The 21,545-nt window shown below is 36.8% G+C and overlaps 1 protein-coding gene across 1 annotated transcript in view; it reads left to right on the top strand.

Annotated features, from left to right (window-relative positions):
• The first annotated feature begins 1,112 nt into the window (after positions 1–1,112).
• The window catches only part of ADK (adenosine kinase), a 259,246-nt gene continuing 238,813 nt past the window's right edge, over positions 1,113–21,545 (top strand). Inside the window, exons 1-2 of the mRNA XM_008642852.2 lie at positions 1,113–1,215; positions 20,362–20,415. Of these exons, the coding sequence (XP_008641074.1) occupies positions 1,160–1,215; positions 20,362–20,415 (110 nt within the window). The 5' untranslated portion in view covers positions 1,113–1,159. The remainder of the gene's footprint in view (positions 1,216–20,361; positions 20,416–21,545) is intronic.

Here is a 21,545-nt window from a genome sequence, read left to right as displayed (position 1 = left end):
CCTGCCCCTCCTTCTCCACTGACCTGGTGTCTGCAGAGCTGTTCCTCTCACATGTTCTCACCCCACTCTTCTCTGGCCACATTACATCTGCACAATAACTTTTTTTTCCTTTCTTTTTAAATATGTTATCACCAAGGTGTTACTGTCATTTCTAATTAGTCCAGCCTTGGCCAGTGGCACATCCAACTTGGAGCTACCAGGGATTGGCTCTGCCAGACATGGTGGAAGCTTCTGGAAGTTTCTCACAGAAGCCACCCCTGTCATCCCCTGGCTACCAGAACCTGGCCACATAAACCCTGTGTAGGTGGTGCTACTGAAGCTACCTTTGGTGGCTGGAGCAAGGGTGTGCCTTGCTGACTGGAGACATTAGGTGTCAGTTTGGCAAGGAATGTGATGGGTTTGGATGTAGTTTTAGCCTTAGGGAACTGCTGCATTCACTCCTACTTGACACTAGGCCACATATCTAATCCTTTGGTATTACTGCATTATCACCCATGTACATGCTATTCAGGAAAATGTAACACATGGTTTCTGAATTAATCTGAAAAAAAAGTTAAAGCTGTCCTTCTCAAAAATAGTGTCTCCAGTATTTTGATGTCTTTTTTCTGTGTGACAGAAGTTAGTGAATTTCAAATCACTTAAAAGGTTCATACATCCTACCAGTAGCCAGCTGCACTGTTTAAAATGGCTGACAATGCAGAATCCATAGTCTCTTTGTTTTATTTTATTAGAACAGACTTAAATTGTTAATTATTTGTTAGTACCCAACAACTGAGTGGGTTCAGTGAAATTCTTATACCCTGGTGTGATGCTCCCCCTGTCTAAAAGTTGGTATTACAAGTTGAATGTTGTCCTTTATAACTACATGGTATGGCATGCAGCTCTAGTTCTTTATCTGAGTAAATGGCAGTTTAACAGAATACATGTATGTTTATTACTGCAGTCTGTGTATTGATCAAAGATCACTGTAGGATGGTACTTCACTCAAATTTGACTGTGTATATGCTAGGTCTCCTTGTGTACTGTGCTGGGCAAGATGTGTATCTTTTTGTTTTTCTCTCTAATAAAAAGATGTCTTTACGTGTACTAGGAACAATAAACCAATGCAAAGCTAACTTGAAATAATTGATTCTCTTACAGTGAAAATGTCCTGTTTGGAATGGGAAATCCTCTGCTTGATATCTGTGCAGTTGTGGACAAGGACTTCCTTGACAAGTAAGTCTTGATATCTTTTTTTTCAAATGCCAGCTTTGTTTCCAGAATGGTGCCCATAAATAAATGGAGGGCTACCTGCCTGTGTAATGCTATGTTGGTGCTGATCTCTGGGATTCTGGCCTTACGCTGGAAGTAGCCAGCATGGTATCTGTCGTTTGATTGTTCTTGCTCTACGAAACCGTGGTGGTGGTATCGATGAAAACCTTCAGTGTTTTCATGTGGTTTTTAAATCAATTTATTCTAGTCTCCTCATGCTGTCTTTGCTAGCCTTTAACTGGAAGGAGTCATCAATTTCAGTAAGATTTAGATAGCTCTTGTATGAATCTTTGTATGCTAGTTTTGATTTACTATTACTGTACTCTCTTCAGTGATGACTATGGAGTAAATATGCCATTTCTGTAAAACACCAAGAAAAATTGTGCACATGCACCTTTTTAAAAAAATACTCCAATTTATCAGTCAGGAACAGGACTGCTTCTTATCAGATTGTCTGTTATTTGCTTAAGCCTCCTTGTTACGCTACCATCCATATAACCATATTGCTGGATTGCTTAACTGGCGTTAAGCTTACTTGTTCTTGAGTCATCTTAGAGATCTGTCTTTTCCAGAGGTGTAAAATACAGGTGTGCTTTTAAATCTTTCTGTATGAGCTCCATTTTTGTTGTTGCTGCTTTTTCTCTGGTTCGTAAGTTGATTTGATCTTTCAGAGTGCTTGCAATTCTTTCTTTAATTTTTAAAGTGTTCATTTTTTTTCTCTAATTGTTCTTTATTTTGTTAATGGGAATACTGCATCAAAACTAAATTTCACATCACCAAATAAAGAACGGGTGCAGAGTTTGTATTTTTGAATGTGTATTGTCAGCCACAAATCTTTTGTTCTGCAGCTTTTAATAATAGCAATAATTTGTTTTGTCATCGATATTTAATCACTCAAATTTTATCTAAAGGTGTGTTTAAGTGAAAGCCTCTATACTGTAAGCTGGAGACAAAAGACAATGTAATGGAGTGTGTCAAATTCAGACATCTGGAACTTTAGAAATCAGGTCTGTGTCTTCAATATTCAAAACACTAAATTAATCTGGTGTAATTCTCTGCCTCATGTTTCCACTGAAATAAGTTGAAAGCCAGTAAAAATAAGTAAGGCCCTTCTCCCAACGCAACAATACCCCCCAACTAATCCTTATAAATTGCTGACATAAAAGAGATGATAGGATCTCTACTGCAGCACTGAAATCCTTCAGGAGTGCATTGTGCTTTTCACTGGATGTGATGTGCTGTGCAGAATTTAATTTAATTTAAAAATTAGAAGTCTTACGTACTCAAATTTGAGTCCTGTCAGACAAATTAAATTATCTCCTGGAGCAGCATGTGCTCTCTGAGCATTTCTTTACTGCCAAAATGCGTTTGTGGGGTACTGCATTATTTAAAGCTCAGCAGTTTCACAGGGAGCCTGCTGATAGTGTGATAGCTCTGGTAATAACCTCAAAACTGAGGAGCTTGTTCACCTTCTCACGCACCTGATTTGATATCCCTCTCCCTGTTTGTGAGCATGTGTAGAGAAGTCCATTTAACAAACCGACAAGAGTGTTTCTGCTCCACGTCCAACTACCTTTTGCAGCACTTCCTGAAATGGGAATCAGATCCCACGCTTCCTCAACTTGTGAAGGGAGATAAAATAGAAAGTGTAGCCGTAGAATGACTGCTAGAATAAAGTTATCTATTCAAATGCTGCAGGGAGATGCAAGAACGCAGACATTTCAGGACTGTGAAGCATTTGAAGGAGAAATTGTTGATCATTGCAGTCCCTTTTCTTGTCAAGCGAGACATGCATCCATCTCTAGCCATGTAGTGTCAGATTTTGGTATCTTGGGAACCTGGAGTCTGTTTCTCACCTCTTCTACTGGATGGGAATGTTTAATGGGGTCATCAGGCCAGCAGGGCTCTGACTTGAGAAGGTAGCTTAGGAAAATAGGAAAAGAGTTGAGGTAAACATCCATAAGAATTTTATACATTTAACTTTTACAGTGTTTCTGTTAGTTTATCCACCTCTCTTGTACAGTCAGTTTTAAGAGCAAATACCTTTGTTCAGAATAAAGGACTTGATGTTGCAAGTTTAATCATTGTGTATTGTCCATGAAATGAGACTATTAAAATGAGTCCTGTAATCAGCTTATTTTTGTAACTTCCATTAAGAAAGTGCAAATTGAAGCAGCATAAGGAAGTGTAGGAAGTGGTCATTTTAACAATATTCAATTGGCTGACAATCCATCTTATAAATAAACCTGAAAATAAATATATAATGCAGTCCTACCCCTGGCAGATTCTAAACAGCCTGCTGCCATGTAATACTGGTTTGAGGAAATGAGCAGTGTTGGAGGGCTGGGTGGGTATTTTCGGCTTGGGTTGTAGGCACAACCCTGTCACTTTGTTTTCAAAGTGGCTTTTGGTTTAATCTGATCTCCAAAGTCTTTTGCTCTCTTTGACAAGTCTTGGAGGGCTTTAAGCCTTTCCTAGACTATCTGTAGGAGAAGCAGTTTTAATTTATATCACAACAGAACTTCACCATGCCCATCTGAGCTTTTCAGACCATACCAGCAGTCTGGCATTACCTGAGCTGGAGAAGCTTTAGCCTCTGTTAGGTTTTGATTTCTGAGTCCCATTTCTTGCATCTCTTCAGGGAGACAATCTGGAAAAGTGTTAGCAATGTTGATGGCAGTGTTGAAAACTGGTGATACCACAAACCACTTCAGTTTCTGTTTGCAGAGCTGGAAAGAAGTCTTGAAATAAATATAGTCTATCATATGTCCTTGGGTTTTTTTAGTATCTGCATGAAAGAAATATCAGAAATGTGGTTTTGTTTTGGTTTTTTGGTCTCCTTTTAGTTTGCATCAACTCCATTATCCGAGAGTATTTTTGTTTAATTTATCAAGATATGGATAGTTGCTCAAAGAGCAGCTTCTTAGGGGTGAGAGGGGAAAGAATAGAAGAAGAATTAATGTTGTGTGGGTGAATTGCTAACTATAGCTATGCTAATCTGTGGAAATTACTTTGCTAACAGGTATTCATTAAAGCTTTTTGTGTATTCGCTTCTACCCATGACATTTAACAGGAATGATTCTTTTAACTTCTGACTGTAACAGGCATTTAAGAATAACTTAATCTACACTACATATACTAAACTCTGCTAAAATTGGCAAAGGAATTCTGATTAACATGCCAATGAGATTTTAAGACACTAAACAGTACTGCTAACTCCTGTAAATACTCCAGTGTCCTACTGTTAAAATTTGGGAGATAGCATGTGTTCCACTGCTCTCCCTAGAGCACTGTTTTGCAAATACTGTTTTTGACACTGAATTCAGCTTACCGAATTGTCGTTAATTGTTAGGCTGTAGAGATCTGGTCATTACTTGTCATCTCAAGTGCAATTGCAGTGGTTGAGAAGTGTGTGTTCACGGTATGGATAAATCTTCACTTGCTGGGTCTATGACTGCATGAGCTGAGGAGGAGAAGACAATCAAAGGTGACAAATTGATGTTGACAGAGCTATTGTGCCAGTCCTGAAACTTCTAAATATGTGAAACCTTATATCTTCCCTAACTGATCAGTGGGACGGCAAGGAAAATATTTGTAATTGCCAGCACCTTTATAAGCATGTAAATATCTTTCAGCCCATGCTCTTAGAAAGGAGTGGAGATATAGGGGAAAATTTTGATATACGTTCTATTTATCACATCAAGTTCAAAGAATTTTATTGCTTTATTTCACTCTAATTTATGGGCTCTTGACCAGACAGCCATGATCTCATAAGTTGAGGTATGTTTACTAGTTGGGCTGCTTATAATCTGCAGACTGACTATTTTATCACCATCATGGTCCAGGATTACAAGTTTCTGTGTGATTATTTGTTGGTTGTCCAAGCAGACAAGTGCTTTTCTCCTTAGGTCTTTTTTTTCCCCCCCTTAAAATTACGGTCTGTGGCGATCTTTGCACAAGTTCATTGAGGATGCTTAGCAAAGATCTGTAGTTTTTAATAGCTTTCATGCCCTCTACCATCTGCTCTTTAGTTCTCTTCCCTGTCTTCTCTGTTACACTGGTGTAAATACAAACTATCTTTAAATCAAGAAATGGGTTTATATTCTTTTTACTCTTCACTGGGAAAAACAGGTTTGAAAAAACAGGAAAGGCAGAATGAATGGGATCTTTGGAGTGGTGGTAATGTTTGCTGTATGAAAAGAGAATATCTCAGTGAAGGAAGAGGGGCTGTCATTGTAATCCATAATTTCACAAGTATGGATATGGATTTCCGCAGTGTGCTACCGACCTGACTGTAGCACTGAAAGTGATTGGGTCATTCCTGAAGATCCCAAGATGCATGGGCATGCTTTACCTTTCCTCACTGCAAAGTACTGTCAGAGAGTGATGGATTAGTTGAGCACAAACTTTAGTAATAGAACAGTGTTGACATCTGGTACATTAAATGTTCTTGTGTGAGGCTATTCAAGTGTTTGCCATGATGAAAGTGAAGAAGATATACGTATTTGATCTTTTTCCTACTCTTGTGGGAATTTGGAATGTGAATTAGGAAAATATTTGCGAAGCAGCTTCAGTTGACAGTGACAAAAAATTTCTGCTTACTTTTGTTAAATTTAGGTTGGTCTGTATAAACTGTGGCTTGTGTTATTCTCAATATTTTCAGTTTGTTACCTTTGCTCCTGTCTAACAGAAGCCTTTGTAACTTCCCGTAGCAAAAAAAATCAAAAGACCATTCATGCAGGTATCTTTGCTAATGGTCTAAATAGCTTTTAGACAACCAGAGGTGATTCTTTGTTCACCAAACTCGGCTTCAATGCAAAACAACCCCTTCCCCAAAAATGCATGCTGGAGTGAGCTTGAAAAATGAGAAGGACGAACGGTGATTCTATACTAGGAGGTGCATATCAAAGAATGCACAGGCTGCAAACATGGGCTTTGCTGTCAGATTTAAGTGGGGACCCTCCACCCCCTTCAGACTTGCAGCTTTTCCAGTTTCATTAATGTGTTAACTTAGATTCTGTGCTTCATCAGCCCTGGGGGAGAAGTTAATGGAGTTTTGTATTGCTTTGAGCTGGGAATTGTGTTACCTGTTGTCCTGGTTTTGGCTGAGACAGGGTTAATTCTCTTTCTAGTAGTTGTCACAGAGCTGTGTGTTTTGGATTTAGTATGTACTGTCCATACAGTGATAAAGGTATGGAAAGTACATAGTAAAAACTTTAAAACCTGTCCCTGAAAATTTGCCCCTGTATTTTTCCTCCCCCTGCAGAAGGTAATTTGGTGTATGATGTTCTATTGTTTGAGTAATTCTTGTGAAAGATTGCTTGTGAAAGTATCTGTTGCATTGGGTCATTTGGCAGAGAAGCTGAATGTTATATTATTACCTTGTTTTTTAGTTGTATCTGTAGAAGTCACTTTAATTAATCTCAAGGTCTGAACATAGAACATTGTTGAAACAGTTGAGCCCAATTGCATCATCTGACTGCTGGTAAATTATAAAAACTCCACTGTTTGCTTGCAAAGCTTAGGGTAATGATAGCTGTCTTAAGAAGGTCTTCTTACTACTAATATGCCTATAAATTTGGTAGTATTCCTGACAACATAATTAAAGCTTTCTACAACCCTAATGCTTTCTCCTAGTGCATTTAGTTAAATGTGTAGCTTAAATGAGTGAAAGATTTTAGTTAAGCTCCATTTGGAAAAGGCTGTTTGAAAAATCTACTTATGGAGTGACAGTATTGCATGGAGAGCTGTGATGTTTTCAGGGTATATAGGGCTTGAGCAACGTTTATAGAGGAGCTTGTAACTACTTATTTACCTGTAAAATAGAATGTAAGGTGTTCATGAATAGCAAATATTCCACTCTTCTCTTTATTGTGTGTTTTCACCTTCTTAAATACTTGTTTAGTAATATACTGTAAATCATGAATTATTCTTTTAATTCTCCCATTCTTCAGAAGACTTGCAGATTTAATGCATGTCAGTAGAACATGTCTAGTTAATGGACTAATTGTATTCTTTAGAATAACCTTAAGCACATGACAGACACACACAAACAGCTTACCTGTATTTTCCCTTTGCTTGGAAGTGAAAATTTGTTTAACATAACTTTGGCACTGCATTACAAGGCAAATGATGAAATAATGGGTTCCGTTTGCCTCTTCAATGCAAACAAAGATCTTTAAGTGAAAGAGGTCTATGAATTAAGTAAATGTCTCTGGTTTTAATTAGGAAATAATATTAAATGAGAAGACCCTTGCTAAAGATGTCTTTGATGCAAAAAGCTGGGTCTTGTCAGCAGACAACTGGAATCCATCCAAAACTTAATGGTGAAACTTTCTCTTGGAAAGCGGTACTTCCTGTTTGTACTGAGAAGCTTTGCATATTAAGAGTTTCCAGATTACACGATTACAAGATTGATTTTTATTTAGGATACAGTAAACAAAAATTGTGATTCATGTTCTGGATATGGTTTCAGGCATTTCTTTTAGTTACAAAGTACTAAGATGTGATTTTATTATTGTTTTCCATTCCCATCCCACTTGTCCAACCCAAAATGTCCAGTAGCATAGTACAGATTAGAGGGGTTTTCCTACTGTAGTAATAAAGCAAAATTGGTTGTTCACTTGTGACTTGAAGAACAGAAAAGCCCAGTCAAATATTAGCGATTATTTGACACAATCTCAGGTTTTTTACTCTACATGAAATTGATCTGTCATCTCTTAGAAAATACGGCTTTTCAGTGATAGCATTTTTGAGGTGGTTGGAATACCTTCATCTTTCTGAAAACTTCAGTTTCTAAAAGATTAGATATTTAAGTAAATTATAATGCTCATTACTGCTTGATTAGTTTTGCTTCATTCAGGTCAGGCAATATGCAATCTCAGTAGTTTTCTTCCTGAGGTAAATTAATCAAGAAGAGAGAGATTCTGTCCTTCCTTTTGAAATTAAGTACTAATTGTTAACATTTCTTTTTAGTAACTTGCTATTAGACCAGGCTGTTCCTGAACAAAGTGCAGATACCACATCAGTGTTACGAGTACCTGTAACCTAAGGTATGAGGTGCTTATGCTGCTGCTGATCCCTGATCCTGTGCTTGTGTTTTTCGGCACAGAACCATGCCCGGGCCTGTTCTGTGCTCTGCTGTTTCTTGTCCTGTTCCTTTTTGGAGTGTTGGCCTTGTGGTCTCTGCTGTAGCCACAGGGAAAGGGCGGAGGCAGCCTGTCTTCCTCTTAATTACTGGTGTTCTTGTTTTCCCTTAGCCAAGAGCCAGGGGTAGGTTAAAGTAGCTGTTTTGAGTGTTGTTTTATGTTATTTTTGTCAGGGCAGAATCATCAGTATTCCAAGTTACTGGAGATCTGGTTGTGTTGTAGACGTCAAGATGTTATGAAGCCTGCAGTTCCCTTATAAATTCAGACTAAATGCAGAGCTGGGGACAGATTTTTTTTCATTTTACAAACCCTTGACTCCTCTCTTCAATGTGTTAGCATACAAATTATTTCTGTTTTTTAGTTCTACTTTAAACTTGTGGGTTTATGGCGCATGAATACTAGGGAGCAATGGCTAAACAGTTTCTGGTGATTATTTTACCAGATTGTTGAGTAATTTTTTTGTCCTTGTATTTTTTTCCTTGTTTTGTGACGGCAAAAGTAATTAAGTTTCAGTGCAGGAATCTGAGGTGCATGGGACAAAATGTAAAGGGGAGCATATGACTGTCTGACATGACAAGCTGTAAAAAATGAACAGTAGTATGAAGTTGCAGAAATACAAACATTACCATGAACATTTTTTCAGTTCTTGTATTATTGAAGCTATTTATTTCTCCAGTGTTGAGGCTGGGTTTTATTCTTTTTAAATAATGGGAACTTCCCACTGGTAAGAAGGTAGGCAATAAAGATTACTGTAACATTAGGCTATCACTGTAGTCTGGATGTGTACAATCAACTTCCTCCATTAGAAATGGAACTGTACCCAAATTCACTTCCAGACCACTCCAAGTAAAGGCTGGATGCAGTCTCAACTGTGACTATTAAGTTAAGCCCAGTGTCTTATATGGCTTCAGGCTAGCATGCCTTATCTGTTCTGAGACAAGAACTGCATTTACAAATGTAACTCTTCTAATTTCTGCTATTAATATTTCCCTGGTTTCCCAGCAAAAGTGACAAAGTGTTCCAGAATCTCACGTGTCTCCTGAATGTTTGTTTTGTATAGTTACTGTGCAGAAAAGAGATCGAAGACCTTTGGGATTCTGATTGCAGTAACTCCCACTTTTGCCAGAGTATCTTCCAGTGTATTTCATTGAAGCTGTTTTGAAATGTGCTTGTGATGTTATATGCAGTAATGTTAAAATGTTGAGTGGGTTGCTCTTCTGGGCCAAAAAACGACAGGAACTGTCCAAATACCTCAGTCAGTCTCTTTTTTCCCCTGCCAGACCCTTGGATGTCTGGACTTGACGTTGCAGGTAGCACTGTGGGCGAAGAATTAATGCATTAAACAGTGGTGATGTCTTGGGGCAAAAGGGAGGAACAGTTCTTCGCAGAGACAGTAATTGCAGTTTTCAGTATGTTTGGTCTCCCAGTGGCAGCAGAGCAAGGACTTAATCTCTCAAGAACACTTCCCTAAATCTCCATCTTGGTATACCTCATTTGTTTTTCAGGATAGAATTTAAATTTTCAGTGCAGTAAAAAAGCCTTCTCTGCCATTTTCTATATGCTACTTTTTTATTAAAGCTGATGATTTTAATGGCTTGGATATGTTCTTTCAGCATGGCTGAAATTTCACAGTAGCTGTAACGTTTGTCTGTAGCTTTCTGTTTGCTCTAATCAGTGTTAAAAATATTTTGTAGAGAAGGCAAATTAAGGTACATGAATTCCCTGGTAATTAATTTATATAAGTTTCTATAAGCTGGACTGTCCTGTAACGAGCCCTTGGGTACAGACACAGGTGATGGGGATGATGTAGCTTTTAGACAGCACTGAGACTCATTTTGGTTGCAGTAATAATATGAAATTAGTACTTCAGCCTAGCAAACAGAAACACATTGATAAAACTGTCTAATAGGAAAATGGAATACATTTTAAACTATATTTTTAAAAGAAATAAGAGTGTTTTTAACTGATATGTAAGACTTGCTGTTAGTTTTCTTATCATTTCTAAATGGAACAATGTGGCTTTTATTAAATATGACACACCAGTCTTTTTCTGTGTCTCCCTGTGAATGATGACAAGGTCAATTCTTAGCATTTTGAAGACAGTTAGACGTTTAATATCAATCAAGATTTAATACAACCTTAGAACTTTCAGTTCCTTCCTTTTGGAGGATTTTGTTGCTTCTGGTCTTACTTGGTGATTTGTGAGGTCTTCACTGGTGAACAGATGTCTTTTGCTCTGTCTTAATTAATTTTTATTAGTGTGGCATTTATTTTTTTGTACTAGAGCTGCTAAAATAATTGTATTTTAGAGATTCTGTTTTCATTTGTTCTTTTAGAGATAGAACAGATCTAGTATGGAGACAGAGTTGTAATTCAGCTATGAAATGTACTTCGTGCTAATGGAACCCAACATGGTCTTATGTTTGCAGCAGTGTGATGTTCCTGCCTTTGTTAGTGTCCAAAGTATTAACCTGTATTTTATTGTTGATGTAGAGCCTATTGAAGTTCATCCTGATAGCACTGTAAGTCTGCCTTCTCCTGAGAAGGCGATGAAGGGTTTGTTTTCAAGTATAAATTGAGTAGCTGGCAGTACTATTCATATATGGCAAACAGGGAGACTTTATTTAGGTGAAATCAGTAAAATAATATATAAATCTGAGGGTCACATGCAGAACCACACTACTGTGCCTTCTCTGAATGATATATATGCGCATATATATATAAATAAATACAAAATTCTCAAAGCAGAGCTCCTTATGGGGCAGGGGAAGTGTTTGGGGATTTTCCATACTTAGTGGTGACAGGATCTGTTGTAGAACTGGTACGAGTTGGTCTGAACAATAAATTTTAACGTGATAATAGCAAGTAATTGTGGGTGACTAGGAAAAGAACAGGAACCTTTCAGTCTGGATTATGTACGTGGTACTTCAGTTGGTGTTTTTCAGTAAGTTTTATGCAAATAAAACTTTAATGCATGATTATGGAAACTGCTTTGTGTTTATAATCAAAATGAATTAAGCTGCAAATGAATGTTTATTTCTGGTTGAAGAAAATATGTGTGTAAATATTAGATGATCATTTCAGAACAGAATGCAAAAAGACTGGTAAAACTAAAGAAATGGTTAAATATTCAAAGCTCAAAGGGATAGTATTAATGGAGTATGTTAGAGTTCAGTCTATGAGGAGAATACCTATAGTTCTGCACAAATCGAATTGATGTTTTATCCCCTGATAAAGTTACTAGAGATCAGCAAAGTGTATTTCTACTGGTACAATGGGTCTAGAATTCAGAGTACCAATTAAAAAAAAAAATGCAGAGTGTGTACAGCTTTTAAAAAGATGCTTATATTCAGATATTTTAAAAATGTTGACCGAAGATCATTTTTCTATATCTATATACAGCAAGTGTTTAGCTGTCTTAAATTTTTAGCTCCCTAGTTTGTAGTTAAGGAAACTGTTTTGACAAGGCCACTTCTCTATGCTTAAGTCCAGAGTGATAGGGCTGACCCTATTAAATGATCATAGTTTTTTGCAGTCTGGTGATTAACAGGCTTTGAACTTTCCTGGCTTTCTTAATCCCTTTTAATCATTTAAACCTATTATTGTTTTGACTTCAATTTCAAAAGCCCTTTAAATCTGTCTTACAATATTAATAGCTGATTAAAGTCCTGATTTCCAACCATGTTATCAGTGGGGCGTCTTACCTTATTACGCGGAATAATTTGGAAACAACTAGGAAAATATTGAGCAAGGATGAAAGAAAAAAATATCAGAAAAAACTGTACTTTTAGTACAGTAATTTTTAGTAATTTTAATATTTAAATTAGCGATCATATCCATGCAATAAATGGGGGAAACAAAGTGCTTTAATTTATGCCATGAGAAACTGTATTTCTTTTTTCTTTTATGTTTCAGTAGTGTAATTTTAAGTTAATTCTGTGTTGATATTTAAATCCATCTTTCATAATAAGTAATGTGGTAAAAATTTTTTTTCTGCTAATATTTTTGTGATCCCTTTCACTCAGAAATTCAAATGTTTTTTCTGAAAAAGAGAGATTTGTATAGGAAGTGAGGCAGCCAAATAAGACTCCAGTCATAATAGTAGACAGGAACTGAGTAAAAAGGAAAACACTAGAAATTTGCATCATGGCTTCTCCAAGATGGTTCTTCATTCTCTCAGCCCTGACATATCTAGTCCCATAGCAAGGTTTAAACTCTGGATTTTTTTTTTTTTTTAAATGAAATGCCCAGTATCTGTGATTTGAGTTGCAGTTATTTTTTTCCCTAAGCAGATGCTTTAGTTTAGTTCAGCAGTGTAATTCTCTGCCAGTCAATGTACGTGCTCTTTCCCAAACCAAATTTGATTATTTGTCATTGGTAACTACGAAGTAATTTATTTCTTATTAACTATGAAGTAATTTACTTTCTCTGACATAATTTATTTTCTGCATTTTTTAGAAGGTTAAGATAGAAGTATCTTAACCTTCTGTTGCTGTTTTCTCAAGTCTTCTTCCCACTAGCACTAGTGTGTGCTTTACTCCTACCTACATTTCTTCTTCGGAAACTGAACACTTTGGCTACAAATTTTTCTGTTTGAAAATTGAATAAAATGAAATAATTAGTGAGGCTGAAAGCTCACTCTGGGGTCTTTTTGCTAATTTTTGTTCTGTTTGTTTGCTCATTCCTATTTCTGTATTGTAGTATCACATTGCTGTCTGAAATGCTTGATGTGAGTTGGAAGCTCAGGTTGAGTTAGTTGCAGTTCATAAGACCTTATTTCTCCTCTCTCCAAGTTACTACTCTGTGGGATGCCTTTACCCCTGCCCATGTTTTTATGCTTTTAATTTACCTATTTAGCTTCGCATGTATTTGTATTTTGAAGTCTTACTGTCTGCTAGTGTGTTCCGTTGTCATGACATACCCTTGCCAGTCTGCTGTCATCTGTGGATTTCATCAGTTGATGGAGTTTCCATTTCATAGCTTCTGTGCTTAACGCCAGATCACTCATGGATGTGTGGCATAGTGTTGGGTCTAGCACTGATCCATGTCATGGAAGTCAATCTGATTTATGCATTCTCTCACAGTTTAATATTTTCCTAAAGGAATATCTAAAAGGTGTTTTAGGCAATTTCCTCTTCTGTTGGTATAAGTGGGCCATTGCAAAACTTAGGATTTTGTTCTGGAAACAGGCTTTCTTTGGGGTTGTATTGCTATCGTACAGTCTACCTTTAATATTTCAGTTTTTCAGGGATGACAATCTGGACTTTTATATTTGTCAGCAAAGTAGAATCTATTCAGTAAGGAATTTTTCTAAAATGGTCTAACCTGTTACAAGATCATCCTTAAGTAACAGTGAATAATGATGAGCTGTCACTAAACCCAGAAATTAGTGTAGAAAAGGTCTCTGTTCTGCTGTCAAGTTGAGGCCAAGAAGGAATGTGAACAGATAGGGAGGACCAGCTGCCCTGTTATGGAATAGGAGGGAGGTTAAAGAGGGGGAGAAATTTTGAGGGAACCAACAGTGTGGTGCATTTCAGATGGTGAAACTGGGAAACCAGGCAACAATGGAATTTACAGGAAAAAAATTAAAAAGTAAACATATTAAACTGGTGGAGTAAAAATAGTGCAAGTCAGGCAAGACACCAAGACTTTCAGAGTATGAATCAAAGGCCTTTACTGTTTGGGTTTGGTTTTGGTTTGTTTGGTTTTTTTGGTTTTTGTTTTGTTTTGTTTTGTTTGGTTGGTTTGTTTTTTAATGGAGGGAAGGAAAAAACATGTCTTAAATATTTGGACTAAGGTCCTTGTATCTGCCAGTTACAGAAAACTTTAATTTGGTTTAGCTGGTGTCATCTCGTCTATGATGAATTGGGCTGCTAAATTCACATACCGGGTGTGGTCTGGGTTGTGGATTTTTTTTGGTCTGGATTTAGAAAATTCACAGCCCGAGAATCTGGCTTAGCTCAAAGTAATGATCCAAACACATACAAGTTATGTCCCTCACACTGTATTTGTGTGCATGGGAAAGATTATTGGGCTAATGGGAAGAGTAAGGCTACATTAGACTTAACTGAAATTTCTAAGCAGCTGTAGCCTTGTCAAAAATGCAGAAATACTTCAAGTGCTATTTTACTACTGTAGGAAAAACAGTTTCCTTACTGGTTTTTGATCTCTGTATAGATCAAGTCAGAAGAAATGGAGTTAGCACTTATGGCAGCATTACTTATTAGGTCTGATCAATTGCAGATGGAACTTGAGTAACAGACTGACCTTCTGTACCCAGCCCCCGTAAATCTGATGCGTTGGAAATATTTTGTGAGCTGGGCTTACTGTATGCATTGGCCTGTAAATGCTCACGAGGATGCACTGTTGTAGCAGGTTCACACATGGCTGTGTTTCTGACCTGAAAGATCTCGCGGTATGTGAGAACTGCACAGAAATCAGTCAATATACTCTGAAAGAGGACACGTGAACACAATGTCCCAAATATGCCTTGTTCTAGTTATGACAAGATTAATCATTAAGAAAAAGTAAAAGAAAAAGGACTGTTACCTTTTTTTTTTTTCAGACTAGTGAAGGTATCGTTAACATCACTTGAAAGTTGAAGCAGCAGGATTGCTGAATCATTCTTATGCAACCTTCTTTAGATTAATCTAAGATACAATAAGACTACAGGGAAATCCTTAAAGTTCCTTAATGACGTTTTTGAAAATCTATGAAGAAATGCTTCAGCAGAGCTTTGTCTTAAAAGGTTTCTTCTTTTATTGATGAAGCATAGCCTAGTATAAATAAAATCTACTTGTCTTGTCCAGTTAAATGCAACCAATGCACTTTAGGTGTCTGATGGAGAAATCACACTCTGTTCCTCTTTTTTGATGACTTTTCTGCAAAGTTCAAAGAACATGTTGGAGATCTGCCCTTTCATGTATTGAATTTTTAATCGATCTGGGGAATACTTAAAGCAGTAAGTGCAGCAAAGCATGTCAAATGCAATAAGCTTATGGAATGCCAAAGCCCAAATGCATTTAAAGGTGAGTAAGGTTAGTCAGAGCCATGTACTGAGGCAAGAAGTTTGTATTTATTTGTACATCAAGCAAAGCAGAGGAATGTCTGTGCAGATAAATATTTAGGGCTTCTGGGAATGCTTTACTGCCCCAGCTTTGTATTACGGAAATAGTTTTACTATAGTTTTTTTTTGCTGACTGCTCACATTGATGGTTAATCCCAAAAAATACTTTAATCTCTAGTGTCTTGTTCATCACACGTATTCTTGAAAATAGTGATCAAAATACTGCTCTCATACTTCTGCAGTTTTTTTGTACATCCTTGTGGGTAGTCTGCATTTCATCTTGGCTCTTCTGGCTCAAGCAGCATGTATATGTGTGTGCTGATTTTCATTTTGATATCTGTGCAATTATTACTTATTTTTTCTATAGAAGGTTTTGCTTAGATTGATGGATTCAAGTCAGAAATTTTGAAAGGTGACTTAATCTTCAAGCTATGAAGATCTGTTGCTGTTTTTGAAACCTGTTTGCTCATCACCAGTTTTAATTTGGACTTTAGAACAGGTGAATTTTACCATCTTTTCAGTAAATTCTTGATAGAGCGGATCTGAACTTGATGTATGTTTGGAGTTTATTAGCAGTGCATATTTAATGCAGGCTGTGTTTTCTTTTTAATTTGGTTAAGGCTTTGTGAAATTGGATGCTGCCTGAAGGGAACTGTGCCTTATGGCTGTTTGTTACATTAAAAACATTATTGTAAAAATGCTGACTACTGTCCAAGTACATTAATTTTCATTCTCTCTTATATTAGGAGCTGGGAAATAAAAAATCCTGAAGTCGTAGGAGTACTATTTCAAAAGGATTTTTAAAATGTGTTGCACAAGTTGAACTTGGAAGTTCTGGTATGCTTAAAAAATGAAAAGCAGGCATTTAATAAAAATTATACGTTTCTGCAAAAATTGAAATTGAGATGATAAACTTGCAGGTGAATGCTAACCATGTCATGTACATGAAGAAGCAAAGAATATACCACCTTTTTTTAGCACTGTAACCAAATAGAATGTATTGGTCAGCGTCGTACCTCTAGCTGTTGGAATAAATCTCTTCCAAGTGGCCTTGGCATTTTTTTTCATAGAGTATATTTAGCAAATACTTAGAGCAAATTTCCTTGACGCCATCTGACTCCCCAATACCATGTCTGCAGAATGCCTGCAATAATGTTTTAGTCTGGGTCTGTTACTTTATTTCCAGGCTTGTGGAAAGGAAAAATATTTAAGATTTATATAGTTGTGAATTTATAATTAGTTGGGCCTTTGTTTCTTGGTGAAATATAGGGGCATGAGATTGCTCATTTGTCCTGGTAAGTTAAATGTATAAACATGTCTTTTTGTAAGGTCAGAAAGAATACTGTGTAAAAAAATTACGTTGAAACTGAAAATAGTGATGTATAGCACTGTGAAACTTTTAATTTAAACTTCATTAGAGATGGATGATAGAATTATGATTTCTGTTAGCACCTATTTGCAGCTAGGACACCTAATCTTTGATTAAATAGGGTATGTTGGAGTGACCATGGTACAATGACATCTAGAGGTTAAACCAAGCTGCTGTGGCTTAAGAAACTTCATAAGCAACTGAGTTTGGGGAAGAAGCTGCTCTGAGAACTGGAAGTTTTGCCCAAGGTGCAGTGACTGTGGGGCTGTCAGAAGCCATCAGCTGTGATGCTCAGAGGCCGGGTGTGCATACGTATCGGCACCGGCAGCTGCGCAGCTCCGTGCACAGGGGCAGCTGTGCACTGTGATAATTCCTGGAGGCCTGACCCTTTGCTGCCCAGCTTCATGGACAACTGCTGTTCTGAAGGGAGTGTCTGGAACAGTGGCTACTCTTCCAGTAGATTAAATGTTTGTGAAGGACAAATCAAAGGGCTTAAATATATCATTTTTGAAAGGTACTGCGGTGTGTTTTGACACTTACCTACAGTTGGGCTATAGACCCTTTTGCATGTTTTTACTCTTAAGCCCCCTTTTATTAAATGGGAGTTCAAGCAGTGCTGAAGAGACTAGTAAAATTTTGAAGCTATCACAGTTTGCTACTGGATGGATAGTTGAAAAGAATAATAATTATTTAATGCTCTAGGATGTGTTGAACTTAGAATTTCAGAGTAGAAAAAAGTGAAGTTGCGATCACTCCTTTGCTCACTTCCATAGCATATATGCTTCTCTTCTACTCACTAGTTTAATACCAGGCAATTAAATCTATAATACATTCACAATTTGTTGTTCTGGTTGCTTAGAGGGTTTAGATGTCCTTATTTTAAATTTTTTGACTGCTTATCTTTAGCTTCAATTTTGCACTTAGTATTGTTAGCTCCTTAAAGTTTTTTAAGAGAAATTCTAACAAGTCTAACCTTCATCAGTTAGGAAGACCCAACTGGTGCTTATTAATCTTGCCTATGAGGCACATGTTGGGAAAATACTGTGTAAACTGCTCACTGTTATAGTTGCACATTTAAATTTATTAAATAGTTCAGCAGCTATGTATGAAATACAATATACATCTTAATGCATAAAGTACTGATAAAAGTTTGAGCTCTATAAGCATGTCGCTTTGTGAGAAGTTTTCTTTGACAACTTGCTATCAAAGCAATGTCTTTAGGGATCAAGGAAGAATATTTTTTAAGAAATGGTTTTCATAGTACAAGCAGGTGGTGGTGGTGGTGAAAAAGATTGTGTAGCTAAGGTTCACTGAAGGATCCATTCTGCAAACCTTAGGGGTAGCCACTGTGTCCCTCCTAGCCCCTCCGTGGTATGTCAGTAACATAGCCCAAAATCACACATCTCTTGAGTAACATTCCCCTTATGTTACATGGTTTCTGTAGTAGCTGACTTACTAAGCTGAATAAGTAGTGACAGGTTTTATTTGTTTGGGTTTTTCCCCTCTAAATAACTGTGGAGGTGAAATTGTGGTTAAAAAAAAGTGTAGTAACAAGGATTCTGGAAGCTTTGAAAAGCGCAAAGGTAGATTTTATTTCTATATTCTCAGCAGAGAAAATTGTATTCAGGAGAAGCTGAAGTAGTCTGACTATTGGTAGAGGAAAAGCATGCAGCTTAATTTTTAGTGAAGAATGTCTGTGGCTTTCTGTGGGTATATTTGTTAATGGACTAAATGATCTCCATTTGCAAAATGGATTGCATATTAGTGTATCTGTCTATGCCAGATAAATCCTTTGGACAAAGGCCTGATTTCACCTTCTGTCAGATTGCAAGTTTCATAAGAAGAGGTAGTGTCATTTCACTTCTGAAAGATGTTCCTTTTAGAATTTCCTGGTAACTCCTTGTGTTTTCTCTGAATATATGAGTGTTTGCTATCAGTGAAATGCTTAGTAAGACAAGACACATGAAGATATCAGGGAGGTGTAGCAGCATTATGAAGAGACTGGTATTGGGCTAGACCCTTTTTTGTTAAAGAAAAAGAGCCTGATACTGTTGATTTCTGAAAACATTAAGTTGAAAGTAACTGTAAGATCATAGCAGTTAAAATTTGTAATAAAGACTGACAGGATGGTAAAGTACAAAGAAGACTGGGCAATTAAAACAAGTGACCTGAATCTGTACAGTACAGTCTGCTTACCCTGAGTCAAATGTGAGCCCTGCACTTGGAAGGAGATCATGGATGAACTCCACTGTATCCTGATTAGGAGTGTCTGCACCAGGGCTTTGGCCGCAAAGTGGATAAATGGATTCAAGTCAGCATGATACTGTAGCAAATAACCCGGGGCAGTCTCTGCATTTGTAAACAAGAAAAATCAGCCACTCAGTGTCTTGTACATCTGAATGTAGTGAGCACTAGTGAGCTTGAGAATGTGTCCGGCATCGGTGCTTGCATTTTATTCAGAGTGTATCATCAGAAAATGCTGTAAGGAATAGAAAAAGGGTATTTTGCCTGTTTATTATAAACAAAAATCATTTTGCAAGGTAGCTTGAGTGTAGTTGTTGGTGACCAGAATCTTTCCGCAGGAGGAATATTTTGTGGTTTTGCAGTTGTCTGGAGCAAGGAACAAAACCACAGGGCAAAGGGACAGTGGGAACCTTCTGCAGTGGGAGCAGATAGCTGTTAGCAGAGTTGTTCAATGGACACTTGACTTTTAGCTGCTTACATTATGAATGACTGTCTTATCAACCAAGCAACCCACCAAATCCAAGAGAAAAAATCCAAACCCCAGAGAATACTATAGCAATAATGGAATATTTTGAGATGTCAGAAGATTTTGCTCTGAGGCAGAACAAAAGTGAGGTCACTCTGTAAACGTTTTCCAAAGTGAGTGACAGTGCAGGCTGCAGCATGGCTAGCAGTAGGCTGTCCTGGCAGAGACTGCACTCTTTTTTCCCTCTGATCAGGCAGTGTTGGCAACCTATTCCGTTAAATTAACTATTAGGTTAAGCTAGCGAAGAAAGTTGCTTTCTCTCAAGCACTTACTTTTATCAGAAGTTGCTTGTATGGACTGCAGAAGTTTTCCTAAATAGCCTGTTGTTAAAGTATATTTTCTTCTTCAGAATTATTTTGGTGTTTATTTTAATAGTTTTATTTGGTACAGGGAGAAACACTATGGCCACATTTAGTGTTTCTATTGTCTGTAATCCTCACTTTCATGTTTTGTCATATTCAAATGGTAAGATCGAGGTATAGTTCATGGTATGAAGTGCAGTGATTTCTGGTAGATAGTCAGCCAAAGTATCCAGTAGAGTTTGAAGCCATGATATAAAGCAAAATTTTGTGTGATGTTAAATTTACTTTGAGAAACGTGTAATAATCTTTTAGAAAGCTTTGTGGGTGTCTTTGCAATACCTGAGGTATCTGAATCAACAAATGCATAGTTTATTAATTTGAAGCTGTAGAACTACATTTTATGGCTATATTCTCATGTGAGTAACTGCTTTGTGTTTTTTGTTTTTCTTTCCAAGGTATGGGCTGAAGCCAAATGACCAGATTTTGGCAGAGGAGAAGCACAAAGAACTGTAAGTTTTTTTTATGGTGATATACATGCATGTTCCCTATATACTTTTAAATGTATATACATATCTTATTGTTAAATACCTGAAGCAAAAATGTTAGCTTTTGCTCTTTAGTATTGTCTGCTGTAAATTGCAAAGTTTGTTTGAAAATTAATTGTTGAAAAAAGAGATTTAAAAATCTTTTCATTAATTTCATTTAAAAATTCTTTTATTAACTGCTCTTAGTACTAATGCGATTTAAATACCCCATTTAAATGTTCATCCTAAATGCCCATGTTAATTTCTAAATTAGATACAGATTTGTGGCATTACTTTCACATTTCTTACTTTCAGGGTAGATAGTGGGGATTTTGGTCCCATTTGTGTTCATCTGCATGCTTAGATAGAAGACAAACACTGGGTTTTTTTCTTACTATTTTAAACTTCAGGCTCTTGCACATAATTGTCTGTTTCCATTATTACATTAGCATTACTTTGCATTATTTAATGATATATCCAAAAGACTTATACAGTTTATCCTCATGTAAGATAATGTACCTGTTTCAGATGAATTAATATCTGCAGCTGTCAGGTTTTCCCATGTTAAAAGTTCAGATGTTTCTCAGTAAGGTCACAGTAAAAATGTATTCTGGTAACAAGGATTTAATTCCTCTGGAAAAGATTTTTTTCTAAAAGCCTTAGTGATAGAATTACTAACCGAATGTCCCATATTCTTTCAGAGAATGGAAAAAGACATTTAACCTAAGTTAGTACATCATGGTAATGTACCTGTGACATTAAAACTGCTTGAGCTCCAGGCAAAAGACACGCAACAGCAGTTGCCTTTGAAGAGTAGATGAGATTGGTTTTATGCAGACCACACTCTCTAATGATAGAACACTTATGGACAGCGTAACTATGATTAACCCATTTTGGATGCTATAAGCTAGAAGTGTTTAAAGTATTAGCATGCTGAGAGGTGAAACACAAGTTAAATCACATACAGGTCTGTATTTTGGACAGTACAAGTTGTACTGAGTACACAAGCTTTATTTGCTCAATAGATACTTATTAAACCATTTGATGTGAGATATTTCATTTGAAGTAGTTAAATGCTCTTTCAGCTTTTTATTTTAGGTATATTGTATATTAGT

Source organism: Corvus brachyrhynchos, unplaced genomic scaffold (genome assembly GCF_000691975.1).
Source record: "Corvus brachyrhynchos isolate BGI_N302 unplaced genomic scaffold, ASM69197v1 scaffold279, whole genome shotgun sequence".
NCBI lineage: Eukaryota > Metazoa > Chordata > Aves > Passeriformes > Corvidae > Corvus > Corvus brachyrhynchos.
This window is presented reverse-complemented; position numbering and strand designations above follow the sequence as displayed.